This window comes from Labrus mixtus, chromosome 17 (genome assembly GCF_963584025.1).
Source record: "Labrus mixtus chromosome 17, fLabMix1.1, whole genome shotgun sequence".
Classification (NCBI taxonomy): Eukaryota; Metazoa; Chordata; class Actinopteri; order Labriformes; family Labridae; genus Labrus; species Labrus mixtus.
Genome location: NC_083628.1, coordinates 11,050,314 through 11,076,880, shown reverse-complemented (window position 1 = coordinate 11,076,880; position 26,567 = coordinate 11,050,314). Strand labels below are relative to the sequence as shown.

At 40.4% G+C, this 26,567-nt stretch overlaps 1 protein-coding gene across 2 annotated transcripts in view; it reads right to left on the bottom strand.

Moving 5' to 3' along the window:
- The window catches only part of LOC132991920 (WD repeat-containing protein 70), a 40,296-nt gene that overhangs the window by 10,864 nt on the left and 2,865 nt on the right, over nt 1–26,567 (bottom strand). Inside the window, exons 5-13 of one of the 2 annotated variants that reach the window (XM_061060911.1) lie at nt 26,243–26,472; nt 25,081–25,133; nt 24,463–24,596; nt 22,467–22,620; nt 19,216–19,292; nt 12,378–12,552; nt 3,112–3,211; nt 2,589–2,673; nt 2,348–2,486 (exon numbers count right to left, since the gene is read on the bottom strand). In XM_061060911.1, coding sequence (XP_060916894.1) covers nt 2,348–2,486; nt 2,589–2,673; nt 3,112–3,211; nt 12,378–12,552; nt 19,216–19,292; nt 22,467–22,620; nt 24,463–24,596; nt 25,081–25,133; nt 26,243–26,472 — 1,147 coding nt within the window. Of the gene's footprint in view, nt 1–2,347; nt 2,487–2,588; nt 2,674–3,111; nt 3,212–12,377; nt 12,553–19,215; nt 19,293–22,466; nt 22,621–24,462; nt 24,597–25,080; nt 25,141–26,242; nt 26,473–26,567 lie in introns of both variants that reach the window. The other variant, XM_061060912.1, reaches the window with a different exon arrangement.

Sequence of the window (26,567 nt, the reverse complement as noted above, 5' to 3'; positions counted from 1 at the left end):
TTGTCCGACAGGGAAGAGGGTGAATCTGTTTACAAAGAATATGCAGACTCAGCAGAAAACATCATATATAACTTGATAACTTAATACAACATATGATAATGGCCACTGTTCGTCTAAAATCACAGATTACTTGAATGGGGATAAGGGAACGCAATTTCATCGTTTGAGTATTCAAAATAAAAGCATTGCAGAAGTCAAAACTTAATGCAATAAATAAAGAAAATATTTAATGTTAACAAGTCATGCTTTCTCATTCAGAATGTGTACACTCTACCCATTGGATGGAGCTGTGGGTATAATGGTTGTGCTTCAACACCATTTTGGTAATATAGATATAACATGGAGAACAGCAGATAAACATTAAAAAAGTGTTATATCTAATACGCATTCTTCACTGTTGCTATCGTGCAGGCCTTATGTGGATTTAGTTTACGCAAAATTATAACTATTATCATCTTTAAGTGGCAATATATATATAATATTTAAAAGTCTTTATTTTTGTCCACTAATATTTGACATGAGCTCTGCTTCTTACGAGAACAGAGGACAAGAACAGTAGCATAACCTACACAACCAGGTGTGTAGTGTAGAAGAAGAACATATCCTTTATTAATCCCTCGGGGGGAAATTCAATTTAACACGCCGCTGTCTGTCACAAATCACATTTTAACGCTTCTTTTATTTAGCCCTCACTGTGGCATGTAGGTTGAACAGTCGGTGTTTCCTCCTGTGTGCATGGAAATGTGTATTCATACTGACAGTATATGACAGTTCGGCAAAGATTCATGTTGTGGCAGAACGTTGTACCGATGGCGGTATTGTTACTTCCCACCCGTGCTGTACACTCAGAAGCTCAAACTTCTTTTATAGAAAAGTCACATTTATAAGAGAAATTGACAAAAAGTCTGTATGTATACATTTTTTTGTGTAATATAAGTTATTGTCTGAGTTAATTTAGGTCAAACCTAAAACACAGACCCCCCCCCCCCCCCCCCCCCCCCCTCCCCCTCAGTTAGTGCAACTGTGCAGCCGGGTGTGCACTTAGCTTGCAAACCTTGGCACAGCATCGAAACTAACAGCAGCTGGCTGGCAGGATGGGGGGATGCTCGGACACACAAACACAGCTTTTGTGTCTTTCTCCCCTCTCTCAAACATGTTTCACTCAGTGGCCAATGCGAGAGTGTCATGCCTTTGCTAGAGACCAAGTTAGAAGCCATTAGCCTCTGTCAGCCCTCACTGTTGTGACTATAGAAACAGGGTGCTTAATCTGTTGACAAAGAGAGACAGAGGAGGAGCAGAAAGCAACAACAGAAGTTTTTTTTTTTTTATAGCAGACAGCACCTCTGCCCTTTACTTCAGCACCTATGGCTGCCTGCCCTCACCAAATGGATTTCTGAGAAAGTAGGATTACTATAATGTACTGTATGCTAACGTGTTTGACAGTGCCGTGCATGTGAATGGAACATGCAGATAATTTAATTTTCAAGTAGGTAAAATGCAGAACGTATAAAAGCGTCAGACGCTCCCCTGCCAAAGCTTTGTGGGAAGTACTTGCAGAAAGGAAAGGTCAAATTACTCCACTTTCTGAGCTTAACTCTTCCTCAGTATTTTTCTCCGAAACCCTGCTACTGTCAATCTTTCAACTTGGGAAAGATGGAGAAAAGATGTATTGAGTTCTGCTGCTGAGGTAAAACACTGTACAGTTATTCAAATAAAAAAAGTAAACGAAGGATGATTTGGCCGTTTGATTGATACAAAATTGTTGTTATATTCTTCAATCTCCATTTTCTAGATCAAAATAATTCCAAACTGCGGTGCTTCTACGAGACGCCATCAAATCCACAGTGCTGGTTCATGTCCGGGTGTTAGAGCAAGGAGAGCAAGGCCCATTAACCGGAGCTACAGCTACAAGTCAGTTCCTCCAACGTTTCAGAGGAGCGACATTTCTCTTCAAACATGCCTACCCCAACTTTAATAAATGCATACTAAAACAAATACACTCATTTTCTCATCCATTGAAACAATCTTGGAATCTTGGACAAATTGGAAGCTAAAAGAATCTCCACTTCCATTCTGTTGAGCTGTGATAGACCTTTAGCTGCTGCTTCTCTTAACCAAACACAAACATGTAGAGGCTGCAGTTGGCAAATCAACTTAGCGCATAGAGGACATGCACATTGTTTTCATTAACTTTTTATTGTTTCACAGTGGATTCCTTTTGTGCCTCTTTTCCACTGTGCATCATTTCGGGTCACTTTGGTTTGCATCCCACATATTAGCTCAACCAGCTGAAAAACATCTTGCAAAAAAGAGCTGTTGTGGTTGTGAAGATCGAGGCGGAACTTACTGCGTTTGTGACCTCTATTTCATAGACCTTCTGAAAGGAAGCGCGGTCGAAGAAAACCAACTTTCCGTTTCCCTCTTCTTTCTTCACTGATGTCCCCGTTACGAGGAGTTTATCGTCTGGACTAAAGCAGCAGTCGGTCCTGATGAGGGAAATCACACACATTCAGCATCGTCAGTTAATGAGCCTTATTTTATTTATTCCACTTGATTCATTAGAATTAAGATCTCAGTTCTCGGCTTACATCGTAAAGTAGTTGGTGAGGCCAGTAGCTACATTCACAGGCTTCCTGAAGTTGCGTATATCCCACATCTTCAGGGTGTCATCACCTAGAACGATGGAGACATTTATTAACTGTTTGATTACAATACACACAGTCATCACAGTGGAACAGTTATTTATTTCCCTGTAGAGCACCGTGTCATCTTGACTTACAACAAGGCTGTTAAAGTTGTTTTTCAATTACATTAACAGAAGGACGTGAAGTGAGGCTCTTCAGAGATTTATTCTTGTTTACCACTGTGTTAGAAAACTCCTGACTAGCTCAGGCTCCAAACACAAACTCAAGTTGTTCTGTGTATAGATCGCTTTAACTTTACGTTCTATTGGCTGTGGCTGCGGTTATTTTGCTCAAAAAGAGAGACGTTACTTCTTCTCTTAGAAGCCTCGCTTTGAATGACGGATTAAGCATCAGCCCTAAAAGATGGAGGATCTGTGTGGAGCTGCTGATGAATATGGAGGACATGACTGAGGTCTTTTTTTCTTACCTCCGCGTGAAGCAAGAGTCACACCATCGTAGGAAAAGGAGAGGCAGGAGGTGTCGGATCCTGGGATATGTGCTTGTTTACAGTGAAACTTAGTGTGCACCTAGAAAGTTGAAGAAGAAAAAAACAATGTTACAGTTGAACAGGGTCTTGTATAATGTATTTATAAGTAGTGATGTGTTACACAGCTCTAGCTTCAGAACCTATAACAGAAACAACAATGTATTAACTCTGTGATTTTGAGATCAAATAAATGAAATGTCGTGACATTATTCCATGTCATGAAAGAGAGTGTCTGGAGGTCTTTAAAGCAGCAATTCCATCCCGTTTACAGTATGTTAAGTATTGGCAAGAAAAAACAATATAAGGAGCAGTTAAGATGAAATTGATCATTAATTACACAATAAAATTGCATCCCTGGCTTTCTGCCTTTTCCATAAACACAGCAGTAACTACAGCTGATCAATATTAAATAGTTTTTATGATATAATGATGTACTTGATGAAACTGCTAATCCTCTGTTTCAGTGGTAAAAGTTTCAGGTGCTCAAGGCAGCAAAATAAAGACCTTTTCATTCTGTGTCTTCAACACATGCCGTTTCAATTTCCTCCATAAAACACCATCAAATATATTCAACTTTGAAGCCCACCACAACTTATGAAATGTCACCAGCTTTACACACACTGTACCCACCACGCTCTTAAGCAACACTCGAGACCACAGAGATTTACCTTGGCAGGCCGAGCTGCCCGTCTGGCAGGCACATCGTATTTATATTTTTCCCCTTGCTCCTACCTTAAGTATTATTCTAGTACAGCATACCAGCCAGTAGCCTTCATCAGACAGCCTGTTAACTCTGGGTGAACATTGTGGTGCTTTTGGTTTTTCATTCTTATAAACTATACTTAAACCAATGTTAGGTCACAAAGGTCAGCCAGTAGCAACAACTGTTTTAAAGTGTCAAATGAAACTTAAAACCACCACAAAAAAACAAATAAGAAAACAGCTTCTTAACAGCACATGTGCAAGAAGACTATGAGTCAGCAGCGGTTTGGAGTCGTTGAGATCATTAACTGTTTAGACAGTCTTAAAGTCCTCTCTCTAAATGAATGGACAAGGGACTCCACTATTTACATATTAAAATAAGGTTAATAGTCATCATGGGTAGTATAAAAGTATAAAACCTGTTAAAGTTTGATAAAGTCTTCTGTGGGTTTTCTGTAGCTCGTCAGGCCTGAGATGGTTATCTATTAACCTCGATGATAACAAGGTAGGTAAGGTCTGAAGAAAGATTACCAAGTTCAATTAAAGTTAATCTGAAACTTAAAGAAAGCTGATCTGCCACTTCAGTTAAAAACAAATTATTATACTTCCAGCCAGTATCCCCCTTAGTCCTTGCAGTGGGGTGCCTTCATAGACCAGTACATTACATTCAAACCCCAAAAAAGCACAAGTCAGCAAACACTGTACAGTTACTGTCTCCTTTCTCTTTGTTTCTCTGCAGAGCAGGTTCATGTCAATATGGCATGACATCACTACAGCAGTATGAACAAAAACAAATCATAAACATGTACCCCGTTATTAAAACATTCCTACAATGTTTTGCAGTGAAATAACTTTCACAAGGATGGAATGAACATGATAGTAATCTCAATCTTTGAAACACCAAAATCTCACCAGTTCATCATGGTTATCTCAATCGGGAATATCTGCGAAATGGACTTTTAAGACAGGAAGACGTTTAAACGGACAACCCTAAGCTCAATAAGTTTGTGTTTTGGATTTCTGGAAAAAACAAGTAGCAGTCTCTGGAGCTTAAAGAGAGTTAAATTCAAGGTCTTGGTGAGGCTTATCATGAGTATAATTCTGCCCTCATAACTATTTCCCCGGCACGTTGCTGTATATGAGAATGTGACCTTAGTCAGCTTGGCTGTGATGATCAACATGTACCAGTGAAAACCAAGAAGGCTGACTGACATTTCAGTTGCGGGTCATTGTATGGAGGTGAGAAAAGAGTAAGTTAAAGGGAATAGAATTTTTGTAGTTCATGGTGTGATATGTTGTTTCATACAGCTATAGAAAGAAAGAGAAACATTGTTGGCCTTTAGGGGTTATTTTAAAAAACCATGACAAATTACCACACTATTCATCCAAAGCACTTCTAATTAATCCCAGCCACTGCAGACATGTCCTCTGCAAACAGAAGCATTTAGCTTCACTTTTAAACAGCTGTTTCCAAGATGGCCCGCCTTTCAGTGTACTTCTCATAGCCCACTCAGAGCAAGCAGTGTACTACTGTTGTACAGAGAGTGTGTGTGTGCAGCTCCAGGCTGGAAATAACCCGGCTCGACAACTCTCCCCTCTTCATCTTTCTCACACATACACACAAAGGAAAAGAAAGGAGAGACAAGCTCTCTAAAAGTTAACTCAAAATATGAGCAAAAAGATGGAAAAGGAGATAACCTTTGAACAATTGAAATTACTTTATAATTCATATTGTTCAGTACAACATTTAGTTTCCACTGGCGTATGATTAGAAACCAAAATATGTTCCAAGCAATTATTAGAAATACAATTATCTACCAAATTGATACCTAAGAAAGCTTACCTTGGGCTCTGTAAACACAGTTGCCCCATTTTGAAGACTTTCATTTTTAACTGTTGTGCATGTTAAACCATCTTTTTGGGCATTTTAGCATTAAATTATTAATTTAGTCTTTAAACATCAATTTCTAATAGCTTTTTTAATGTCTTCAAATATCTTCTTTTGTACTTCCAGCTGTAAAAAATCCAAAGTTAGGTAGTAGTAGGTGTTATAAAAGCAGCATATAGCCTAAACAGCTAATCTAATGTAAAATATGTTGCTGATTGGTTTTACATCTATAATCAAATTGTTTCAGCATTTCGCATTATGCCTTGTGGTCCATGTCCACTTTCTGCTCTCTCCACACTCTCTTCCCAGTGCCTTAGTTTGGCCTCCGAGGCCAGGTTACCATGATCGATCATTAAAAGAGAACGATGAAGCAATAGGCCTGAGAAGTAGGCTTGCTAACACTCAAACAAACATAACCTTGGTTTATACAGCTACATTTTCATTAATTCTAAACGGAATGCAAATAAATCAGTGAAAAGAGAAGTGCTGCAATAGGGTCTTTTGACTCAGAGAGCTGGATAAGGAATTCGACGTGAGCACAGAGTGTGGAGGACCGATAAGATAGAGAAAAATTGGCCCCAAAAAATAAAGAGCAGGAGAGAGTGGAGCGTGAGGTGAAAGACTGATGTGTCCTTATGATACAAGAAGGAAACGAGGCCATGCTTCCCTTCCAAAGTAAATGGAGGGAAGTTATTAACTTGGACGAGACAGATAACACTGTTACCTTGAACTGGAGATAGCATGGATTCTTTTCCAGCCCTTGGCCATCTAGCCTCTTTAGTCTCTGCAGGGATAATTTCCTGCCTTCCTTCATCATTTACCTCTTTTATTGCCTCCAACTGAAATCCATTTAGCTTGTTTGTTATCTTACATTATCTACCTATTCTTTTATGTGCTGCTTTGAAATTGACTTAAATAAGAAGTCAAGAGGTCATTTAAATATATAAACTACAATGTCTAATCTTACAGCCTGGCCACAGGTTATCTCTGACCTACTAGACAGCAGCTAAAGCATTATGGGTAAGGCTTAAATCCAGTCAAACACAATATTTCACCTTGAGGAAGACTGAGCTCTGAGAATTAACAATTTTACTCCAACAAAACAACTTTAACAAGGAAATATGGGGGCCCCATTTCAATCATGCTGCTTAGACCATGTAAAAAGATGGATGACATGACAGCTCCCCAAATGTGAAGCCAAACATTTGGAGCCTTTGAACTTTCCATAACCACGAGTGTCTGCTTCCAACTTACACAAGAATCTGTTCTGCGGTGGATTGTTCTGACCTCAGAGATCTTTGTCTTTTTTTTTTTATTGGTAAGTTAAATATGTGTTTTGGTAGGTGGAGTTCACCAGAGCAATAGGTCAGCATCCGTCCCTGGTGGTCTTTTGCCGTCTTTTTTGTACAACAGGACGGGGTGTAGACCCGTCATCCGTCTATATATGCAGTCAGTGTGCCATCATAATGACTAATGAACAGCTGTGCTGTGTTTTCATGGACAAAAAGGAGCGTATCCAAACACAACATTCCTATATGTAACTGGTTGAACATCTATGCATTGTTGGTACAAATAGGTTGTGTAAGGGTCTGCTAGTGAACCAGTTTCTCACAATTATATTGTCTTATGAACTGTTACATGCAGCACATCAATGGCACATCATAAAAACATGAGTTCATGCAGAGGATGGTCCTGGCAGTAACGGAATAACGGTGTTGACTGAGACGTTCAGAGTTGCAGATTAGGAACATATCGTCTCAAAACGTGATATCACACCATAAATATACCGTGAGGAGAAGGTGATGAAATTAGCTTTATGTAACTTCAGAGAGGGTGCAGTGATGTATTTTTTTTTTTTTTAAACACAACCTTAAAATCAATGTTTTTCACTCGGCCACAGGTTTTCTCAGGTCAACAAGTAAGAAAAGTTATGAGCTCTTGTTCGGCCTGTGATGAATCACTCCACATGTGACGTCTTTCTTTCTAAAATTAACTCCATCTGCTGTTGGCACATGCTGTGTTTTAACCCCTTTTATGTTCTACTGTTATGGTTATACTGTCTTCGAGGTCTGTCTGTTTTGTTAGTACGGGAAAGAAATGTTTTCTACATGTCCATTTTTATATTTGAAAAATATGCTCTCATCCTAAACAGGTGGACAGAGGTAAGACAACTCATGTCCAACTGGAGGAAATTATGGAAAGAAAAACAGAGACGAGGACAATAAATGGGTCAAGTAAAAATACTGTAGCCTAATCATTACCAAGCAGGAAACACTTAATCTCATTCAAACATGAGTAATTATCTCTAACAGTCAGAAAAGTAGTCCCTTTAATGGGTAGCCGGTGGTTATTTTAGCTGAGAATTGCAAACATACACCCTCGCCAGCTATTTCTAGATCATTTACTGCGGTTGTGAGCGCTTGAGTGTTTATTTACTATCCTGATGTTGGCTGCCGTCGGTAGATGCCATGGTGTTTGCTTCCTGTGATAATCTACACAGCCGGTTTGTGAAACTGGATTCTCATATGTTGTTTGTAACTCATCTCGAGCCTCATGACATCCTCTGTAAGCTATGCCCTTTTCTCTAACCTGAGAAAGCATCGGGCTAATGAAACTGAAGAAAGCCTTTGTGGGTCATTTCTACAATGATATTCAAGTGTACAACATTCTGTAGGACTTTGTCAAAGCGTACAAGGTCTGCGTTTGGACACGTTCATGTGCACACTAATACATCCATCTAGCAGCAGGAGTTGATAAATAACTAAAGGAATACAGCATTGGGTTTCATCCTCAGCAGACTATGATAACAATCTACCACTGCGCCAACTGTTCCCAACCACGCTATCTGACCATCATAGTATAAATACTGCCAGGCTCTGCCTTACCCCCAGCCTCCATACTTTTACAACCGCACACCTGAAAGACTTACTGATGCTCGCTGTGAAGTCTGATGTAACATCTCACTCTGACCTCTGCTACTTTCTGGGGATCGAGTGGCCAAACCACAGTCCTTAACAGCTGCTCTGATCTTTCATGGAAATCAACAAGTAGGGATAGCGCAGCCGCGTGTGTGTACGTGTGAGAGGAGCAACACTGAAGCCAGTGTCCACATAATCTCACAGGGTGTTATTTAAAAGCTCATATTTTTCTTCTTCTCTGCTACAAACTTGGCAAAAAGTGAGATTCTGAACTCGTCATTTCCAAGTCTTTAATGCTGTTTAGAACACGGGTTAGGAATGGGCACAATACAGCAGCATTCAATTGATCATAGCAAAAGGGTAGCTGACCCCAAAAATATGTAAGTCAAATTAGATGTGAGTAAGAAAAAGGTAGCTTTGATTTGTGATTCATTTTTTGGTAGTTCAACCCGAGAACTAACACCTTTATCAGACTACATGAGCCTCGTGTTTTACCTGTAAGATGGTCATTAATCAGTCCACCCAAGCACTTGATGTAGAACAGATTTTTATTTTCCATGTAACAACTTTTTGATTGTTTCCACTACTACAATAGATACTAAAAAGTAGCTCAGCAAGCAGTCCCTTAAGCACGGAGCAAAGACAAACAGTTTGTCACTGCTTTATTGAGTGTTTTTTTTACATGTTTCAATTAATATCAGTTTGTTTTGGAGGGGATGTTTACAATGAACATTGAAGTCATGTATTTATATTTTTCCATGAAGACATATCTCAACAAAGCTCTTTTGTAATCTAGTGGTTATTTCGATCGTAGAAGGTTTAGTTACGATTTTTATTGGATTTTAAGAAGTTCTTCTCTGATTTTCTGGTCTAATCTTCCACTTCTCAATCTTGTATGACCCACCAAGTAACTTCTTTACAGTGACACAGTGTCACATTACTGTGTTGAGGGTCCTATTGGGTCTGTATAATGTGCTGGTCAACTATGGTGCTCAAATTATGCAGCATACAAAAAAAAGTGAATGGTTCTAGAATAACAACATGGTGATGAGTTGTGAAAGTGAGCTTTGAGCAATGAGCCTTTTTAAAAGAACACGACGATTTGAAGGCAAGGCATTAAGGTTCAAGGTGAAAGGAAAGGCTTGCACTGAGTAGCACGGCAAACAGATGCAGAAAGCAAAAGAAAGTTTGCCAGTTTCGAAATCTCATGTTAACACTCCCCGACTGAGTAGTTCATCAAAACTACCACTTTTTTTTGGGACGGCTTTGATGTCTAGAAAAATCTACGTCATCCAATGACATCATGACATTCCTCAGATCTCTGTGGTAATGTTTTTGAGCTAAGGTCTGCACCCCTCAGTGCACAAAGTCTTGCAGAGTGCACATTACCTGGCAACCATTTAGACGCAGCTTTGTAATTCTGGCATCGACCCCTCTGGTCAGAGAAGGAGCGTGCAATCACTCTCTGTGTCAGCGCACTACAAGAGACCTCCTTGACTCCCATCGTAGGATCAATCAGCCCATGTCAGGGTTCAGGAGCACAATGTGTCAACCTCAATAGCTTCTCTTCGGGCTGAGCAGGAGAACAAGGTCATGTACATGATTGATCGTGATTGATCTGCCTGCATATTCGGGCCATGAGTAATGGTAGCGATACAACAGGAGATAGGCCTCCTTTGAGCAGGGGAGGGAACAGCAATAAAAGCATCGGGAGGTGGACTCCTTTTTAGGCTTGGGGCTGGATTTGAGTCAGGAGCCCAGGTTGATGATTAGGGCAGAGGGCACCGGTGAAATTCTTGAGCCATTCAGACAGGACAGGCTCCAGTGGTCAGGCTGCAGACATGACTATTGTAAGCTGCTATGTGATGCAGGGTAAATATTTAGTTTGGTCAAAGAGGGGTAATAAATTCTGAGAGCTTTATCCCAATCACTCCTGATGGTCGAGTGGAGGAGAGGTGGGAGTCGATACAAAAGCTCTGACAATAGGAACGTAGAAGCAGAGAAGACAAATCCTCCATCTAGCTACGTACATGTTTTGTTTGTCCTGTGATTACAAAGTTGACTGTTGGGAGTAATTATCGGGTAGCCTACTTCCCATTTGACTAATCTGGATAAGCCCCTTAGTCCAATCAAGCTGTTCCAACTCACTAACTACAGCTTAATTGTCACTGCCACTATTCTTATACAAACTAACAAACAGAGGCATTCAACCTTGTCTACACAAGGGGATGGACAGATGAAAAGATATGTAGTGAAACAAAAGAACTAGAGTAGAAATATTCCAAAACATTTCAAGCAAAAAAAAAAAACAACTTGGATGTTTAATACTGGCTGTATTGGATACTCTAACTATATGTGTGTAGTCCTCCATAAGTTTTATAGCCAGTCTTGAAATGTTGGTTTATAGTGTTTTAGGACTCCCAAACGAGTGACTGTAATATTTTTCTAACACCTTGGAAAATAACTTTTGAAAGTGTGTTTGCAAAAGAGCGAGCCATGATGTAAGACAACACCAAACTGGAATGATGCCTGACATACGTCTTCTATCCAAGTACTGAATTACGATTGTTGCAGGTCCCCTAAGCCCCCTCCCCAACAGAACTGAACCTCTCAACTTTCTTTTTTCTTCTTCCAGTCTGTTTCGTAATGTGTGTGAGCAAGCAAATGCGTAGCAAGCCGCCACACCTGGATTGTCACTGACTAAAGGGAAACAACAGCAAGTTATTGTGACAGCTTGAGGAAAGAGAGACTCGCGGATAGAATGACAGGCATGTTTAACCCATTTGATGAAAGATGAGGAGACGCATTATCTGACACTGAATGGAAGTCAATTTGATCATCTGCAACAATTTGTCAAAATAACTCAAGTGAAAACAGTCAAATAAGAGAGTGCAAAAGAAAGTAATGCAATACTACAGAGCAGCCAAGATCAACTATTACCTCAACAATGTGAGTCTTGAAGAATGGAATGCACACTTTGATCCACTAATTACATAATTAACAAATAGTGGAAAATGTAAAGAGGGTAATTGGGATTTGGCCTCCCAGTAACTTTTATGAACCTCGTTTCAATCATCACACATCAGTTCATTCAGTTACATAATCAGCTATTTTGTAACACTTTGATTAAACTGTTCTCCAAATATGGTCACTTACGGCTATAAAAAATAAAAAAAATGGCAACAGGAAATGCCATCACAAGACTCCAAAATGGTCCACTACAAACCAATGGGTGACAGGATGGAGGCTGGTCTACTTATTATATACAGGGTTTACATGATAGCTGCTTAACATCGGTTAGCACTGCTAATGTAAGCTTTTAGCTCAAGGCACTGCTGTGTCTAAGAAAAGCCTCACAGAGACAAAGAAAAATGGATTCAGACTCTTTCTGCAGGACTCAATGGAACTCAAGTTGAAGCTGACAGCGATGTTCCTGATAAATGTGATCACAGGGTAAACACTGGTCGGACTGGATAATATTCTCAACTACTCCCAGATTGGACAAATGTATTTGAAAAGCAGGAATTTTGAATTCTGGTTAGTGTTAATGACTTTTTGAACTCTGACCTCTCTGCCCTGTGACCGGATGACCTAAGGCTCATGACTCTGCACTGAGGGCCATAACAAAACAGACTTCCTAAGTTTACAACCTTCTACATACTGTTATGGTTGGTATGTGTGTACGTTTAAAAACTCACGCTTAGGTTTCTGTCCCAGATCTGGATTGTGCCGTCCTGGCAGCCCGCTGCTACGAGCTTCCCGTCACGGCTGTAGGCGCAGCACGTGGGGATGACTTTCTTCCCCTGGAAGGAGCGCGGTTTGAACACAGACTTGTGTTTCTTGTCAGACTGCACGTCCCATGTGCGCACGGTGCTATGGACAGACAGAAAAACGAATAAATGATCCCCCATCACGCCATAGTCACAAAGTATCTGTCCCTCAAAACATATTTAGACATCAGCCAACAACGTAATGTCTTTCACATGGACACAAGGGTAGGGCAGCTAAAAGTAGCAGGTTGAGGGGTTAGCAAACAGCACAGCAGTAGACCAATGTGACAGTCATGTCTGAAGATTTCATTTAGTCCTTTAGCATAGAACACAACATGCACCACCAAGAGGAGGTTCAAGGTTTTCAAACAGTAAATGTGCAAAAAGTACATTTATTCAATAATGTCCTGAAATCAAGGTTAATATTCAAACATTGAAAACATACTAGCTTAATTAGTATTTATTTAATGAGAGAATTCAAGATAACTAAGGATGTCCTTATAGCAGTGAAATTAAGCACAAGGGTTGTAGGGCTAGTCGTCCATTTAGAAATTTAACACAAAATACAAAAATGAAGAAGACCAAAAGTCACTTTTTTGTTCATTCAAGTATCTGATAAATAACAAAAACGTTTTGTACTTGTATTAAAACCAGGGGAAACATTTCACCTCTGACTCTGCTGGCATGACTTCCTGTTGAGAGGATGTCCAAGCAAGCAGTGTCGCTCTCAACTTAACCCACCTTACTTTAGTCACTCTCTTTTCATCTAACTATGTTCACACCTGTTCAGGGCTCAAAGAATGAATGTATGAGTGAGGATAAGGTTATATGTAATAAATGACAAAAACTAAATACAGAGAGTGATAAAAGAAGACAAACTTGCTGACATAGAGGCAAATCTACTAATTACTACAAGAACCTCACACCTCCACTGGTATTTCCCTTACCTACTACACATAAACATATTAAGCAAACCTCTCACACACCCACACAGGCACTAATGCCAGACAGAGTGGGTCCAAATGCGTCTGTGACACCCTGCTTGCTCTAGTGAGCATCTCGACCTCTGGGTCATGAGGTCAGCCGAGGAGTATAAACATGGAGTCAATGCTGCTACTCAAAGCCAGGGAAGGATTCCTCTGTGGCTGGCTACAAAAGTCACAGACAGACACACTCAACTGTGTTTGGATAACTCTAACAATGTGATACAAATGCCAGCTCAAGACATGTGGTTTGAGTGAGGACTTGCAAGGGTCAAATAAAACTCTGTTTGATGCATGGCTGCGTTTAAATCCACATAAACCAAAGCCGTCAATAAATCAAAAACTCTGGTGGGAAAAAAAAAGAGAGGGTCGCTCTACAACTGCATTGTAAGTGTTTACACGAGCAGATATACACGTGTTTGTGTGAGAGTGAATGAGGAAGAGTGATAGTCACGGACTTGATGACAAATTGGTCCACCTGCTGCCTCACAGAGACATCTCTATTTTGTTTACAGAAGACTTGAGGCATCTGTCAGGCCACTAAAGACAACATAACCTTTCGCGTAGCACACAAAACCTGGAATGCTATTTATCGTAAAGGGCTAAGGACTCTTTCCAAAATATGGCAGTGCCGGCTGATTGGGTGCCCCAACAGTGTGGAGCACAGGGCAATCACTCACTGCACACCCGGATCTGCAAACCCTTATAATAGGAAGTACTCGAGTACTTTTAATTTAAGTGTGAAAACCTTCTGTATGCAAAGAGGGATCTGAGAAACTAATTAACTTTCACCCAGTCTCACTGGAAACATCTGGGGCAGCGTCCAGATATTATTCTCTTAGAGGAGGTAGTTGTCTTAGGAAACTAATAGCAATGAAAGAGTATGAGGTGTCAAAATATTAACAAGTGACCAGAAGAAAGTACTGAAAACATAACCACCCGTTCCTCTCTTCAACCCTGTTTTCCCTTCAATCAGCAGCCTCCTTTTCCTGCACAACTGCTTCAAAGACAGAGGTATGAATACTATCAAATGAGACCCATACATCCTTGGTCATGCATGCAGCTCTTTATGAGGTTCCACAGTCACTCACACTTCGACTGCACAGTGACAACTCCCTAGGCCGCAGATTTTTATCTATGCATCAGGTTGTAGTCCTGGTGGGAGCTATGGTTGCTTGGATCACTTTTCAAGATGATGAGATAATAAGAATGAATGGATAACAATGGCATAGTTCTGCTTTGAGGACGTACGTAGGTCAAATTCTGGTGATGTGGACAGGTTTTGTTGTGTGGTGGCTGGTTGACTGAATAACTGGGGCATTTGTTATGAGAACGACGGATAAGGAGTGAGAAGACGCTCCACGATTTGGGAGGAGGAACAGACACAGGGGCACTCAAGCAAAAACAAGAAAGGCTGAGCACTGATGGTTGAAGCAAAGATTTTCCAAAAAATGTCCTGGCATTGTCCAGTAGTGGCGTACATGGAGTTAACCGTAGTGTGATGAAGTACACATTAGTTTTTCATTTTGAGCGAGTGGGTGGGCTGATGACATCATCTAAGCTTGGGGTGGAAATTGCAGGGTAACTCACAATAGTAGACCTGATACGTAGCCCATAATCTTTTATCAATATTTTGAAAATTCTGCCTCCTTCTGTTTTGTGTTGACTTAGGCGCCCCCTGTTGGCAAATCAGTACCTCTTAACTGTTGCGGATTTTATCAAGTACAGTAGTTTAATTTATTTTTTCAAACAAAAATCTCATCCTCCTGTAGACTAAAACAAAAGAAGGCTGTTAATCAGAGGCTACACTTCTCATCGCAGCGGTGTTGGGTTAGAATCCGATCTCAGCCCTTTGCTGGCTTGTCTCCACTTTCTTTGTCCAATAAAGGCAAAAGTGGCCAAAAATAAAACTTAAAAAAGGCTGTTAATTCAGGGTTCTCGTCATCCCCTCCTCTAACACCTGTTCTGTGTGTATGTATGTATCATGATCAATCTTGTCGCTGATGGTCTTGTTTGCCCACAAAGAGACTAATTTCAGTCTGTTTTATAACATGTAAGAACTCCTCATAGGACCTTAGATACACTGAGTTAAGCAGAATTCTATATATATATATATATATATATATATATATATATATGCTTAACTCAAGCTAAAAGAAGCGAAGACAGCTTTTCAAATTTAATCAAGAAATCTGGTTGATAAGCTCGCTCAGTTTAAGAAATTGGTCTCATATTTACTTCAATAATAAAATAATACTTTACACCCTAAAGAGGGTCCTGACTGAAAAATTCAGCCATGGTTGTAAGTTGAACATGAAGGATGAATGCACTCTTTAAAGGTATGTTATGTGCGTTCTTGGGCAAGATATGGAACACTTGCTGTGTAAGGTGAGCAACAGCTTGAGACGAGCTGGACTGTGGATGAACCTGATGTGTGAATCGCCCCAACATGTTCACACACAATGTTTGAGGGTCTGTTCTCAGTCTTTGTCCCTGTTCTGTCACACTTAACCAAGCAGCAAGGGCCTCTTCCCCTTGTAACAATGGCAATGTAAGCCATCACCAAGCATTTGGCTGAAAGCATTGAAAAATAGACGACCTACTTAAATGGAAAAATTATAGTGCAAGCAGTTAATAATCAAGTCAAACATGATACACTACTTCAAAGAAATATTAACCTACTCCTACTTGAAAACATATATTTGAACACAAGGATTTATCAAAGCTGAGGATCATGAATCTACTTAGTGCGACCATGTTGTCCTCAGGGTCTCCTTCCTTACAGCCACACATCCAAATCCAGCTGCAGCTCTGACATCAGGCCAGCACAAAGGGAATCCCTGGCATTCAAACCTCCTGGAAGCATTCCTCAAATTGTGTGTATTTGTGTGTTCACATGCGCTTGTGTGTCCCAAGACTCGACACAAGTAACATGTGGTTCTGATTAGAAAGTCGCCGTTTGTCCTGTCCTCTGCTGGGCTGGCTGAAATTTCAGTCACAAAAAGAACATAACATGAATTTTTTTATCGGCCTCCAGGGGGAACACAAAACGACACAAAGTAAAACCGAAAAATCCACAGTGTCATATCCATGAAGACGCTTTGATGCAAAGCTTTCCACAATAATAGTCAAAGTTAAACAAATCTACAGAACGCAGCACAGTTTGTGTACCTCAAATCAATTCAATAATGTTTCAGTAACTACTGTTTGATTTTGGCCATCAGGAAAAGCCGCAGCTCAAGGAAGCCCCAGCCGTATTTTTAGAAATTAATTCAACTTCAATCCTGCCAATGAAATTCTTCCAGCGGGACTAAACCTTCACAAACTGCCTTCACTTTCCAAGAAATAAATCAGCCGATTTCAAACAGGTGTTCAGCCTTTCAGCAGAGATTTAGTTAAAGTGGCTGAATGCTTAATATGGATTTGGCCCTATTGGACCACATATAAAAAATGTTTGGAAAACACTTTTGCACTTTTAAAATCAGACTACTCTCAAACAGAATGACAGATGAGGAAACTTTCACACCAGTCTGAGCCGAAAAGCTTCTCGCAGACGGTATTGAGTCACACAGTTCTACTTAAGCCTCATTGAACCTTCAGTGTCCAAGGACAATCACTACCACCCTGCTGCTGCATTATTGTGCTCCATCCGTACTTCCCTCCTCGCCACTTCCTCCAGGGGAAAAGAGGTCTGTAAATGAAATCATTCAACAAGCTGGGAGTCTGTTCTTATGAATGAGATTCTAAAAAGGGGACATTAAATGAAGGAGCTGGGCGGTCCAGTGATCATACTTAATACGCTTTTCAAATAAACACAACAAAGAGTCTCTAACTAGGGCGACACTGGGAGAGCCAGAAAAAAAACCAAGGTGTTGATTAAAGAAGATACAGCAAGTAGCAGACACCCACTGTTACTATCGACCAACTGCTGGTCCATGAGGCCCACTGACTACAATCTGGCCCCTGCAGAGTCCCAAAGTTGTTCAAAGGAAGGAGAGAGCGGCACGGAGACGCATTGTTTGATAGTCCTTCCACAATAACGAGAGCATTGCAGATGGAGGCATCGACCACACATCAATACACCCTACCAAGACTTGCAAAAGTCCTAAAAAAATGTTCTAGGGCCAGTTCCAAAGAGGAGGTTACATTTCCTGAGTAAATCCAGAATCCCCTCATATCTGACTTGGTCGTCACAAGCCTGTTTGGCTTTTTTGGGGGAAGCAAATAAATTTAATACGTAAAATTTACCCGAGAGAGAGACTGCTAATGCATCAAAATACTTTATTCTACAACAGAGAATCTACCAGAGCACAAAAACAAGGACTAAAGTAGTGAAATCTGGATGTTTTGCACCTGTTGAAAGCCAGATGGCTACATGTGCCTTGCATTTGAGAACTAAGAAAGATCTTTGTAAACGTGTGAAGTCTTCGGAGTCCCACATACTATGCTGCAAACAACAAATGTGATGCAAAGTAAAGGTGCAATATGAGAGATTTGAAAAAGGGCTGGATTGAAAAATCTTTCCCCTGTAAATCACTTTAGACAAGCCCTCCCTCTCTTTCATCTCTCGTTGCTGTGCTGACCTGCTCTGCTGCCATGAGCCCCCTTCACATGCAGCTGTTCCGCCTGTGAATGGTTCCCAGTGCGCTCCTCTCCTCCGCTTGCTCTCCTGTGAGCCGACCAGGGGCAACACCCAGTGCTAACGTGCCAGGGGAGGATTTCCAGAGCCTCAGTAAGAGCTAAATAAACCTGCCCCCACATCTGGGGGAGCAGGAACACTGGTAAACACTGGGCTGCGGCCTGCCCACAAAGCGAGGCCCTTGTTTCCACTCGATGATGATAGCACAGGGTTGCTGCGCTGCTGCCTGTCACACTCACTTAGACTCATCACCGTGGTCTCGCTCAGAGTCACACATATTCACTCACAAATATTCACTCACAAATATTCACTCACACCTCTAAAAAGGGCTGAGGGTTACAGTTTCTGCAGTAATACAGGTAGACTGTCACTTTTAAGGGGGCGGAGCCTGCTAAAGTTTTTCTATCTGAAATATGTGTTTGTGTGTGGCGGGTTTCTATCTCCAGCAGAGTTGCTTTGGTCCAAATCACTGCATGCAAATAAAGGGCTGCCTTTGGACTGCATCCAATATAAAATGTGCCATGTGTCAATGCACAGCTGTGAGGAAAAGCTTCTATTTCCAGCAGCAAAATCTGGGCTAGAGGACTCCCTGCTGGTGGCAGAGACCAAGAGAGCAAAAAAAGTATTAGACATGACCAACACAGGTTAGCTGCCGGGTGAGTGAGATTACCAATAAATAGTGGACAAGTAATTACAATATGAAGTAGGTTTGACTATGAAGGTTGTCTTTAAAAAAATTCAAAATTACATTATGTTCTTTTTATTGTTTGTTTTTCCAGATGATGCAGACTTAATGTTTTTGCACATCCTGATAAATCACATGGAATCATGGAACAGAGACAGAATGTATTTACAGTTAGAAACAGCAAACACAATAATAAGTCATAGTATGACATAATTTATTATTAGATGTCTTTCCCTTATGGACTTCGTAAATATTTATGTAGACTAATTACTAATCCTGGAATAACAACACGTTTGATATTCCTGTGCATTTTGTAGTTTTTTTGGTGACAGTTTATTCTATAAAACGTAATGGATGTTGATGTTATATTATTTACTGTATTTAATCTAAAACAAAAGAGACAGGAATGTAAAGACTGCTCCTTCATCTCAGAGCTCACAACACTTATTTAAGACTCACCCGTCATTGGAGCAGGTCATGAACTCTTCTTTAGTCTTGGGGTGCCAGCAGCCACAATTCAGCATGGCTGTGTGACCCTGAAAAAAGAGAGAGAGAGAAAAAAAATTAAGAAACTACTAATTCATAAAAGGCAATAAGTAGTTAATAAAGCAGATCCTTAGGCTAGCTTGCAGACACTGAGGTGCAGCAGCTAACTGTGAACCATGTGGAGAACTGTCAGTAACATGGACTTTTTCAACTGATTTGAAACTTGAAGAAGGCCTGGTGGAAACATACAAAGGTGCATTTTAACATGTGTAAAGACGGCTGTTGTCCTTCATGGTTAAACCTGCAGCGGCAGCCATAATGCGGAATATAATGTCACAGTTAATTATTTCAGGGGTGCCATTATGTTTTTGTGCATTTTCAGAATTGTGCAGTTTAAAGTTCAGGTATAATGTCTGTAAGAACATCGACTCAGACTGGTTTTAAGCACAGAGAAGATTCCTGGAGGCACCACTTATGTTATACATTAAAAAGACTCTTCCTTTAGGAAAGGACCTTTAAGGACCTCTAATTTGCTGCCTGTTTTGCAACCTTGACTTTTAGCCCTCCTCATGACAGATTTAAACTCTGCAGCAGTGCAGAACGCTGTGATACGGTTTCAAACTTTGAGCTTCTAACAGCGAGAGTAACTGCTAGACATTTCCTCTGCTGGGGTATTCCTGTGGAGAGTTACTCATAACAAATGACTTCAAAGTGGAATATATCCCAGAGAGAGGCCTACAGAACTGCCAGGTCAGAGAGGAACACCGCAGTGTGCTGCAAAGAGGCTTCAGACATGACATACTGCGATATGACAGGATGCTCCAAAAAGCAGAGCCTAGCATTAGCAGCAGAAGTTGACCGAATGACATCGGTATGTGTGCATCAGAAAAAGACACCAATCTATTATTAGTATACTTCAAACCCACCACTTTAAGAATCGATAAAAAGGTAACGGCTTAGACCATGCTGTTAAACGACTGAAAAGGACGCGTAATAAAATGCTATGTTCGTTATACCCTGTGGTAAACACACACACACACACATTACTGTATCTCGAATGGACTGTGAGTGACTTCTTCCCTGCTTAGGGTAACAACATCCAAATAAACAGAAGCATTCCTCGACAGTTTGGGAAAACAAATAGTCAAAAATGAAATATTAACAGAATGATAATAACTTTAATAGGGCCACTTTAATGATAAACAGCATTAGAAACACACCGGCGTTTCATGAATGGGATGCAAGAAATAAACTTAATCAAGCATTAGCTAGATCTGGATGATCAATAAAAATGTTATAAATTAAACAGAAATTTAACTGACAACATTTCTGATTGTTTAAAGAATGATTGAATTAACGTTTTGGTGATTTCGTGTTTTTTTTAAAGTCAAACATTTTCTGGTGTCAGCTTTCAGAGGTTGTGCTCCTTTTCTGTTTTTTCCCTCACTCCATTGGGTTTGAGCAATGAATGGACAAAACAATGTATTTAAGCTTTCTTGGATATTGAAAACAGAGCCGAGCTTTTTTTTTCTTTTTTTCTTTTGCATCTTCCTAGATTCAACAGAACAACTATTATTCCAAAAAATCTGATATCTTGCCCTCCAATTGAAAGCACATTTAAACCTTCTGTGTGGAAAATCTCTCCGTGCACAGTAGGAGGCACGTTACCGTCTGTCATCAGAGGGGGAGCAGAAGCAAGGACTTCATTATCACATGAGACACAGCTAATCGACTGGGACATTGTCAGCGGGCCAAAGAGCAGTTTCATTGAACCAAACTCTCCCATCAGCTCCAGATGGGACCGAGCAGGACAAGTATGTGGGACATCCAGGAAAACACTACTCACGATCAATGGGCCTTCACTTGTAGCAAGCGATTCATATGGGTGGTATAAACCATGTCTAAATGCAGTGCAGCTGGCACAGATGGTTAGTGACCACCAATACAGCTTTGTTAAACACAGTAAAACCCAAACATGGGCGCTTAATTAGGATCCTCCTTTGTAGATGCAGGTACAAGCAAGAGATGAACCATGACTGTCCTGAAAGCATGTGGTGTTCATCTCCCCCTATGCGGCCGCCTCTGGCTGATCACACAGCACTTAACGTTATCCTCACATTCAGACACAGACCAGCTCATTGCCGAACCTTGCTGCCATTATGAGTTGGCAGGATTTACCCACAGAGCAAAGGAGCAGCGCATCCAGCCTGCGATGGTTTTCCGCAGGCTGATTTAGACGTGCTGCTGCTGTTGCCAAAGAAGTTAAAAATGCTCCGCTTTACATGACTTTCGTCTTAATATTTATCTGTTCGTCCATGTAGCATTGAATTTGGATAATGTGGACGATGTAGAGAGCTGTTTTCAGCAAAAAAAAAGCTCTTCAAACACGCTAAACTCAGCCTGCTCAAGCCCTGAGAGCAGAAGTACGCAATTGGCTACTGTTCTTGTAGAGCATTTTGCGGCTTCAGAGTAAGATACGTCCCCCCCCATGAGTTGGTAAAGACCAAAAAATGATCTGAAAGAGAGTAACAGTTGGATTTTAATTCATCATGAGTCGAGAAGTAAAGCTCAAAATGGCGAGAAAAAAATGGACCATAGAAGCAGAATGTGTGAATAAGCAACTGTTTGCTAACAAGTTTTCCATACAAACTTAAAAGGCGATTTATTAACAATGAGTACACAACTCACTGCCCTTAATAGGTCAAACAATTATTAATTGCAGGTCAAAGTTTGTTATGTTTGGTCTTAACCCTAAATATCATTGTGTTCCGTTCGAAAAATATTGTGCTCCTCAAGGCAGAAGCTGAAACTCTGGAATGCGGAAACACAAAAAAAAAAAAAATCATACAGAACGAGAGAAAGGAACATTTTTGATAAACAGAAACAAACCTTCACGTTTGCTAAATGTGCTTTGAAGAAAAACAGACTTACATTGTGGTTCATCCCAGCAATTTACCCTCAAGTTTTCTTCTACGATGATGGATTATTACTGACATTTCTGGTGCTCCAGTTTATCCTTTTGTCCAAATAAAGCGGCCTAAAATCGGGCTTAATTGTTACTTTGTTTACAACTTTTTTGATCATCTGACTGCTTGTGTTTATTTCCCTGTCAGACTTTCTCTCCATGTGGCCGGACTCCAGTTATTACTTAGTTTACTGAACTGTAATAGCAACCAACTGAAACAACATACTAAAATACAACTTAAGTGTAAGAAATACTTTGCCTTGGTGTTGGCCATATCCACAATGTACTGGTCTCCCTTCACACACTCCATGACATTGAAGCCATCTCGGTCCAACACCTTTGCCTGAGCATTCCCAGAAACCACTAGGATGACATCACCAGTGATGCTGTACTGCAGGGACTTAATCTGATGGCTGAGGAAACACAGACAGACGACACACACACACAAAAAAAAAAGAAAATCAGACAAAATAAGACACTTTTACATGGCATCTCTGTGGTACTGACACGTTCCGATAAGTGTTTTAGATCTGTTTGCGGGCCATCTGCGAGCTGTGATTGTGAAAGACATCTGCACCACAACATAGTTACACAAGAATCCTTCAAAGGGTTCAGGGACAGAAAAAACAAACAGTAGATACAAGTAGCTATAGGAACAAAACAGGACAACATCTGACGTGCATGTGATGGTTGTTCCTTTGATCTACAACACGCAACAGACACACTGTAAACATAACAGGATTATACAGCTAAGAAAAGAAAGGAATGACACATCCTACTTTATAAGACACACGGCACACGATGAAAGACATTTAAGAAAAAATAAACAGAATTATCTTTCACTGACATGTATCACAAGAAACAGAGCGAGGTATCCTGTGTGAAGATGAAGTTTATCTTTTTAGGATTGTATGTTATGTACATATATATATATATATAAATGTTATGTTATATTTTTACATGTCTGGTTCAAGGCGGATATTTACGGCCCTGTAACATCTCGCCGACCGTCTATGTTAAAGTCACAAAAGTGTCATTGTGGGGACAAGTCATCCCACTGCTGTGCTGGCATCAGAGGTAGTAACAGAGGCGTTATAGGGCTGAGATGGGATCACTGTAAGAAGGCGGGTCCAGTGAGATGGAGCAGCGATTTGTGTGTGTGTGTCCCTTGCTTCTGTTACGCCTTAATGCAGTATAAAATCACACACTGAGGGGCGCTGGTGGCGCAGTGGTTAGTGCGCACGTCCCATTTATGGAGGCTATAGTCCTCATCTCTCAAATAAAGGCACAAAAAAAAGACCCAAAGACCCAAAAAAAATCTTTGAAAAAAAAAAAAAAATCACACACTGAGACACCATTATTACACCGTTTTGTATTCAGTGTATGAGTACAGAGACGAACTGATGGCAGAGTCTCTTATAGCGCTGTTGCGGACTTGCAGTGTAAAAAAAGCCTTAAAAGACTTTTACAAGGTATCTACAAAGACCACCAGCAGTGCTGCAACTGAAGAGGCTGACAACTGTCCAGACCACTTCATCTGATATATTATCAATTCAAGTTAATATCAAATAATGTTGAGCACAGTAAAGGTAAGACTGGACACGTGTTTCTCTGTTTAAGGAGAAGAAAGATGAATTTCTGAAATGAAAGTGATGCTAGAAGAAATATCATGTTTACTTTGGAGGCTTTGGCATCTTCTTAAGACTCATTACATACCACCAATTGCTCATTTTCCTCATTGTTTTAGTTTGACTGAGCTCATAAGTTGCTATTTTGGGCCAGGAGAGAGCAAAAGTGGACCTCAAGGACGACATAGCTCTCTCTACAAATCCCAGCTTGTTAGTGAGCCAAACAGGCCACTAGATCTCATTTTAATCAAATTAAATGTAGCGTAAAATTTTCTTAATAAGGGGAAGCCCGCTCCAGCGCAGCCCACTTGTTTCCAAAACCAAAAAAGAATTTGCTCTTTGATGACAGACTCAGGAAAACACAGAATAAACATGCGCGGACACACAAACATCCACATATCTAAACCATCTGCTTCTGAAAGGCTCATTTTGAATGAAACGGGAGGATGTTGCAAAGTTAACATGAGGTTCAATGATGCTCAACAAATGTGTGAGTGTTTCTGTTCCTGTGTACACTTTGGCTCAAGGAACGGCAGCGAGTCCACTGCATGCTTGCTTGAGTCTAATTAAGCACATGTTAAGCAAATGTGTTGACGTTCCACGTTATGTTCTCAGAAGTGAACTCACCACTCACAGGGCTGCAGGGATCTGAAGGCCTGCAGAGCCTGGTCCATACCGGCAAAATCCCAAAACCGGACATCGTAATCATAACCGCCGGTCACCAGACGGGCTCCAGAGGGGTCCAAACAAAGAGCCGAAACCTGAGGGGTTAAATACCTTACTTAAAAATAATACACAAATCTATCTAATGATGCTCAAAACATTTAAATATTTCACAGTGTCATCATTCTCCTCTAAATATTTAAATATTATATTTGTGTCATAAACAAATAATCAAATCTAAAAAATGTTTTAATTAGCAATCAGCACTGAACCTGTATTTCATTTAGTCTCTACACTGAAGAAAGAGGCCAAATCAAAATATATCACTTTTCTCTGAGATACAAGACATCCACAAAAAAAACCCTGAAATTTCTGCTGCTCTGAAACTCAACACAAATGTTCAAAAAACAGAGAAAATAGTACTGAAATGATGACATATCAGTGTGTGCAAAATGTAAATATAATATGTTGATTGTTGATTAAAAGCCGCTGAATAAAGACTTTTCCTCTAACAATAAAGGTTAATGTCTTTATTTTAATGTGTTTCCATAGAGCCGTGCGGTGCTTAAAAAAAGTCCTTACCGTCTTGGTGCCGTGCTGCAGAGTGATTTCATGAGTGTCAGGAATCTTCTTCACTGGGTTCTAGGGCACAGCGTTGACATGAACATAAGGAAACAGTAAGAAATAAAGAAGGCTGCATTATGTGAGCAGAAGTTCATCCAGAAATACAACTACACATGGCATTTAGACTCTAATAGGCAGCACAAATGAAAGCTTCAAACCAGTCCTCAGCTGCAAATACCTGACTGGAAACAGTTACACTGCTGGATGTTAAAGGTTAGAATCCGAGCAATATGACTTATAACCTCAGACAGTTACTTCACTAGATGACTGAGTGAAAATGTATTTTTTTATGTGTAAAAACACAGCACCACCACACCTTGAGAATTTTTTGAGAAATGTGGCATTTTATGATTTTTATGATGACTTATATATCATATAATAATATTCATTTAGTTTTTAGTAACACATAGTTTTCTCATCCTAAGCATTACACTTGATGTTTATATTGTCTATTGCTGCCATCTAGTGGTGAAACCTTAAACCTGCCCCACAAAAAGGGGCAGGCGCCTTTAAATAAGCCCTTTAACAGAACTCATTTTGATATGTCACAGTAGGAAAGCTCAGCTTTGCTTCTTTGTATGGCTTATTGTAATATATGACTAAAACAAGGCTCTAATATATACATCAATAATAACAACTGTTCTTCTCTTGATGTTAAAAGTCAAAGTGTCTGCTGTGAAAAATGCTTATTTGAGGCTGATTTGACATTTTAGACAGGAGGAACAAACACATGAAGAGGTGGTGGGAAATATTTAATAATACTTGTCTTTTTTTCCTACTGTTAAAGGTAGAGTCAGTAGCATTATTCATTGCAGCTTGTAAACACAACACTCAAACTGGGCCCCTCCTCCTGCTCCCCACACTCACATTCATTTACTGCTTGTACCAACACTGAAAGCTATGGTACACTAGCACAAGCTAACCACTGGCGTTTGGCACCTGTCTGTCCTAACACCAGGTTCACCCTTGTTTTGGAACAAGCTTCAGAGTTTCTGCAGACAGTCACCACCACACGTGTATGGAGGCCCAAAAGAAATGACTGAGTTGCATTGCTCTTGTGTAAGTCTCTATTTTATTTCTTAGGAAAAAGCTACTGACTCCATCTCCAAGGGGGACACACACTTAAGACTTACATTATCATCTTCATCATCATCTTCTGCATCCTCGTCATCATCTTCGTCATCACTGTGAGCTGTGCTGCCAGGTTGATGAGACTGTCTCGCCAGCTCATCTTCATCGCCCTGGGCTGTGTATGGAGGAGGCAGTGGAGGCCCAATAAGCTCTGAGTCTGAGTCAGAGTCTGAATCAGAGTCTGAACCTGAACTACTGTCACCACTGCTTTCCTGTTTTCTAAAATAAAGAACATCACTGTTAGCCTAAGCACAGACATATTTTATACTTAAACAACAGACATGTAATTTACCTCTGAGGCACAAGCGGCCAGA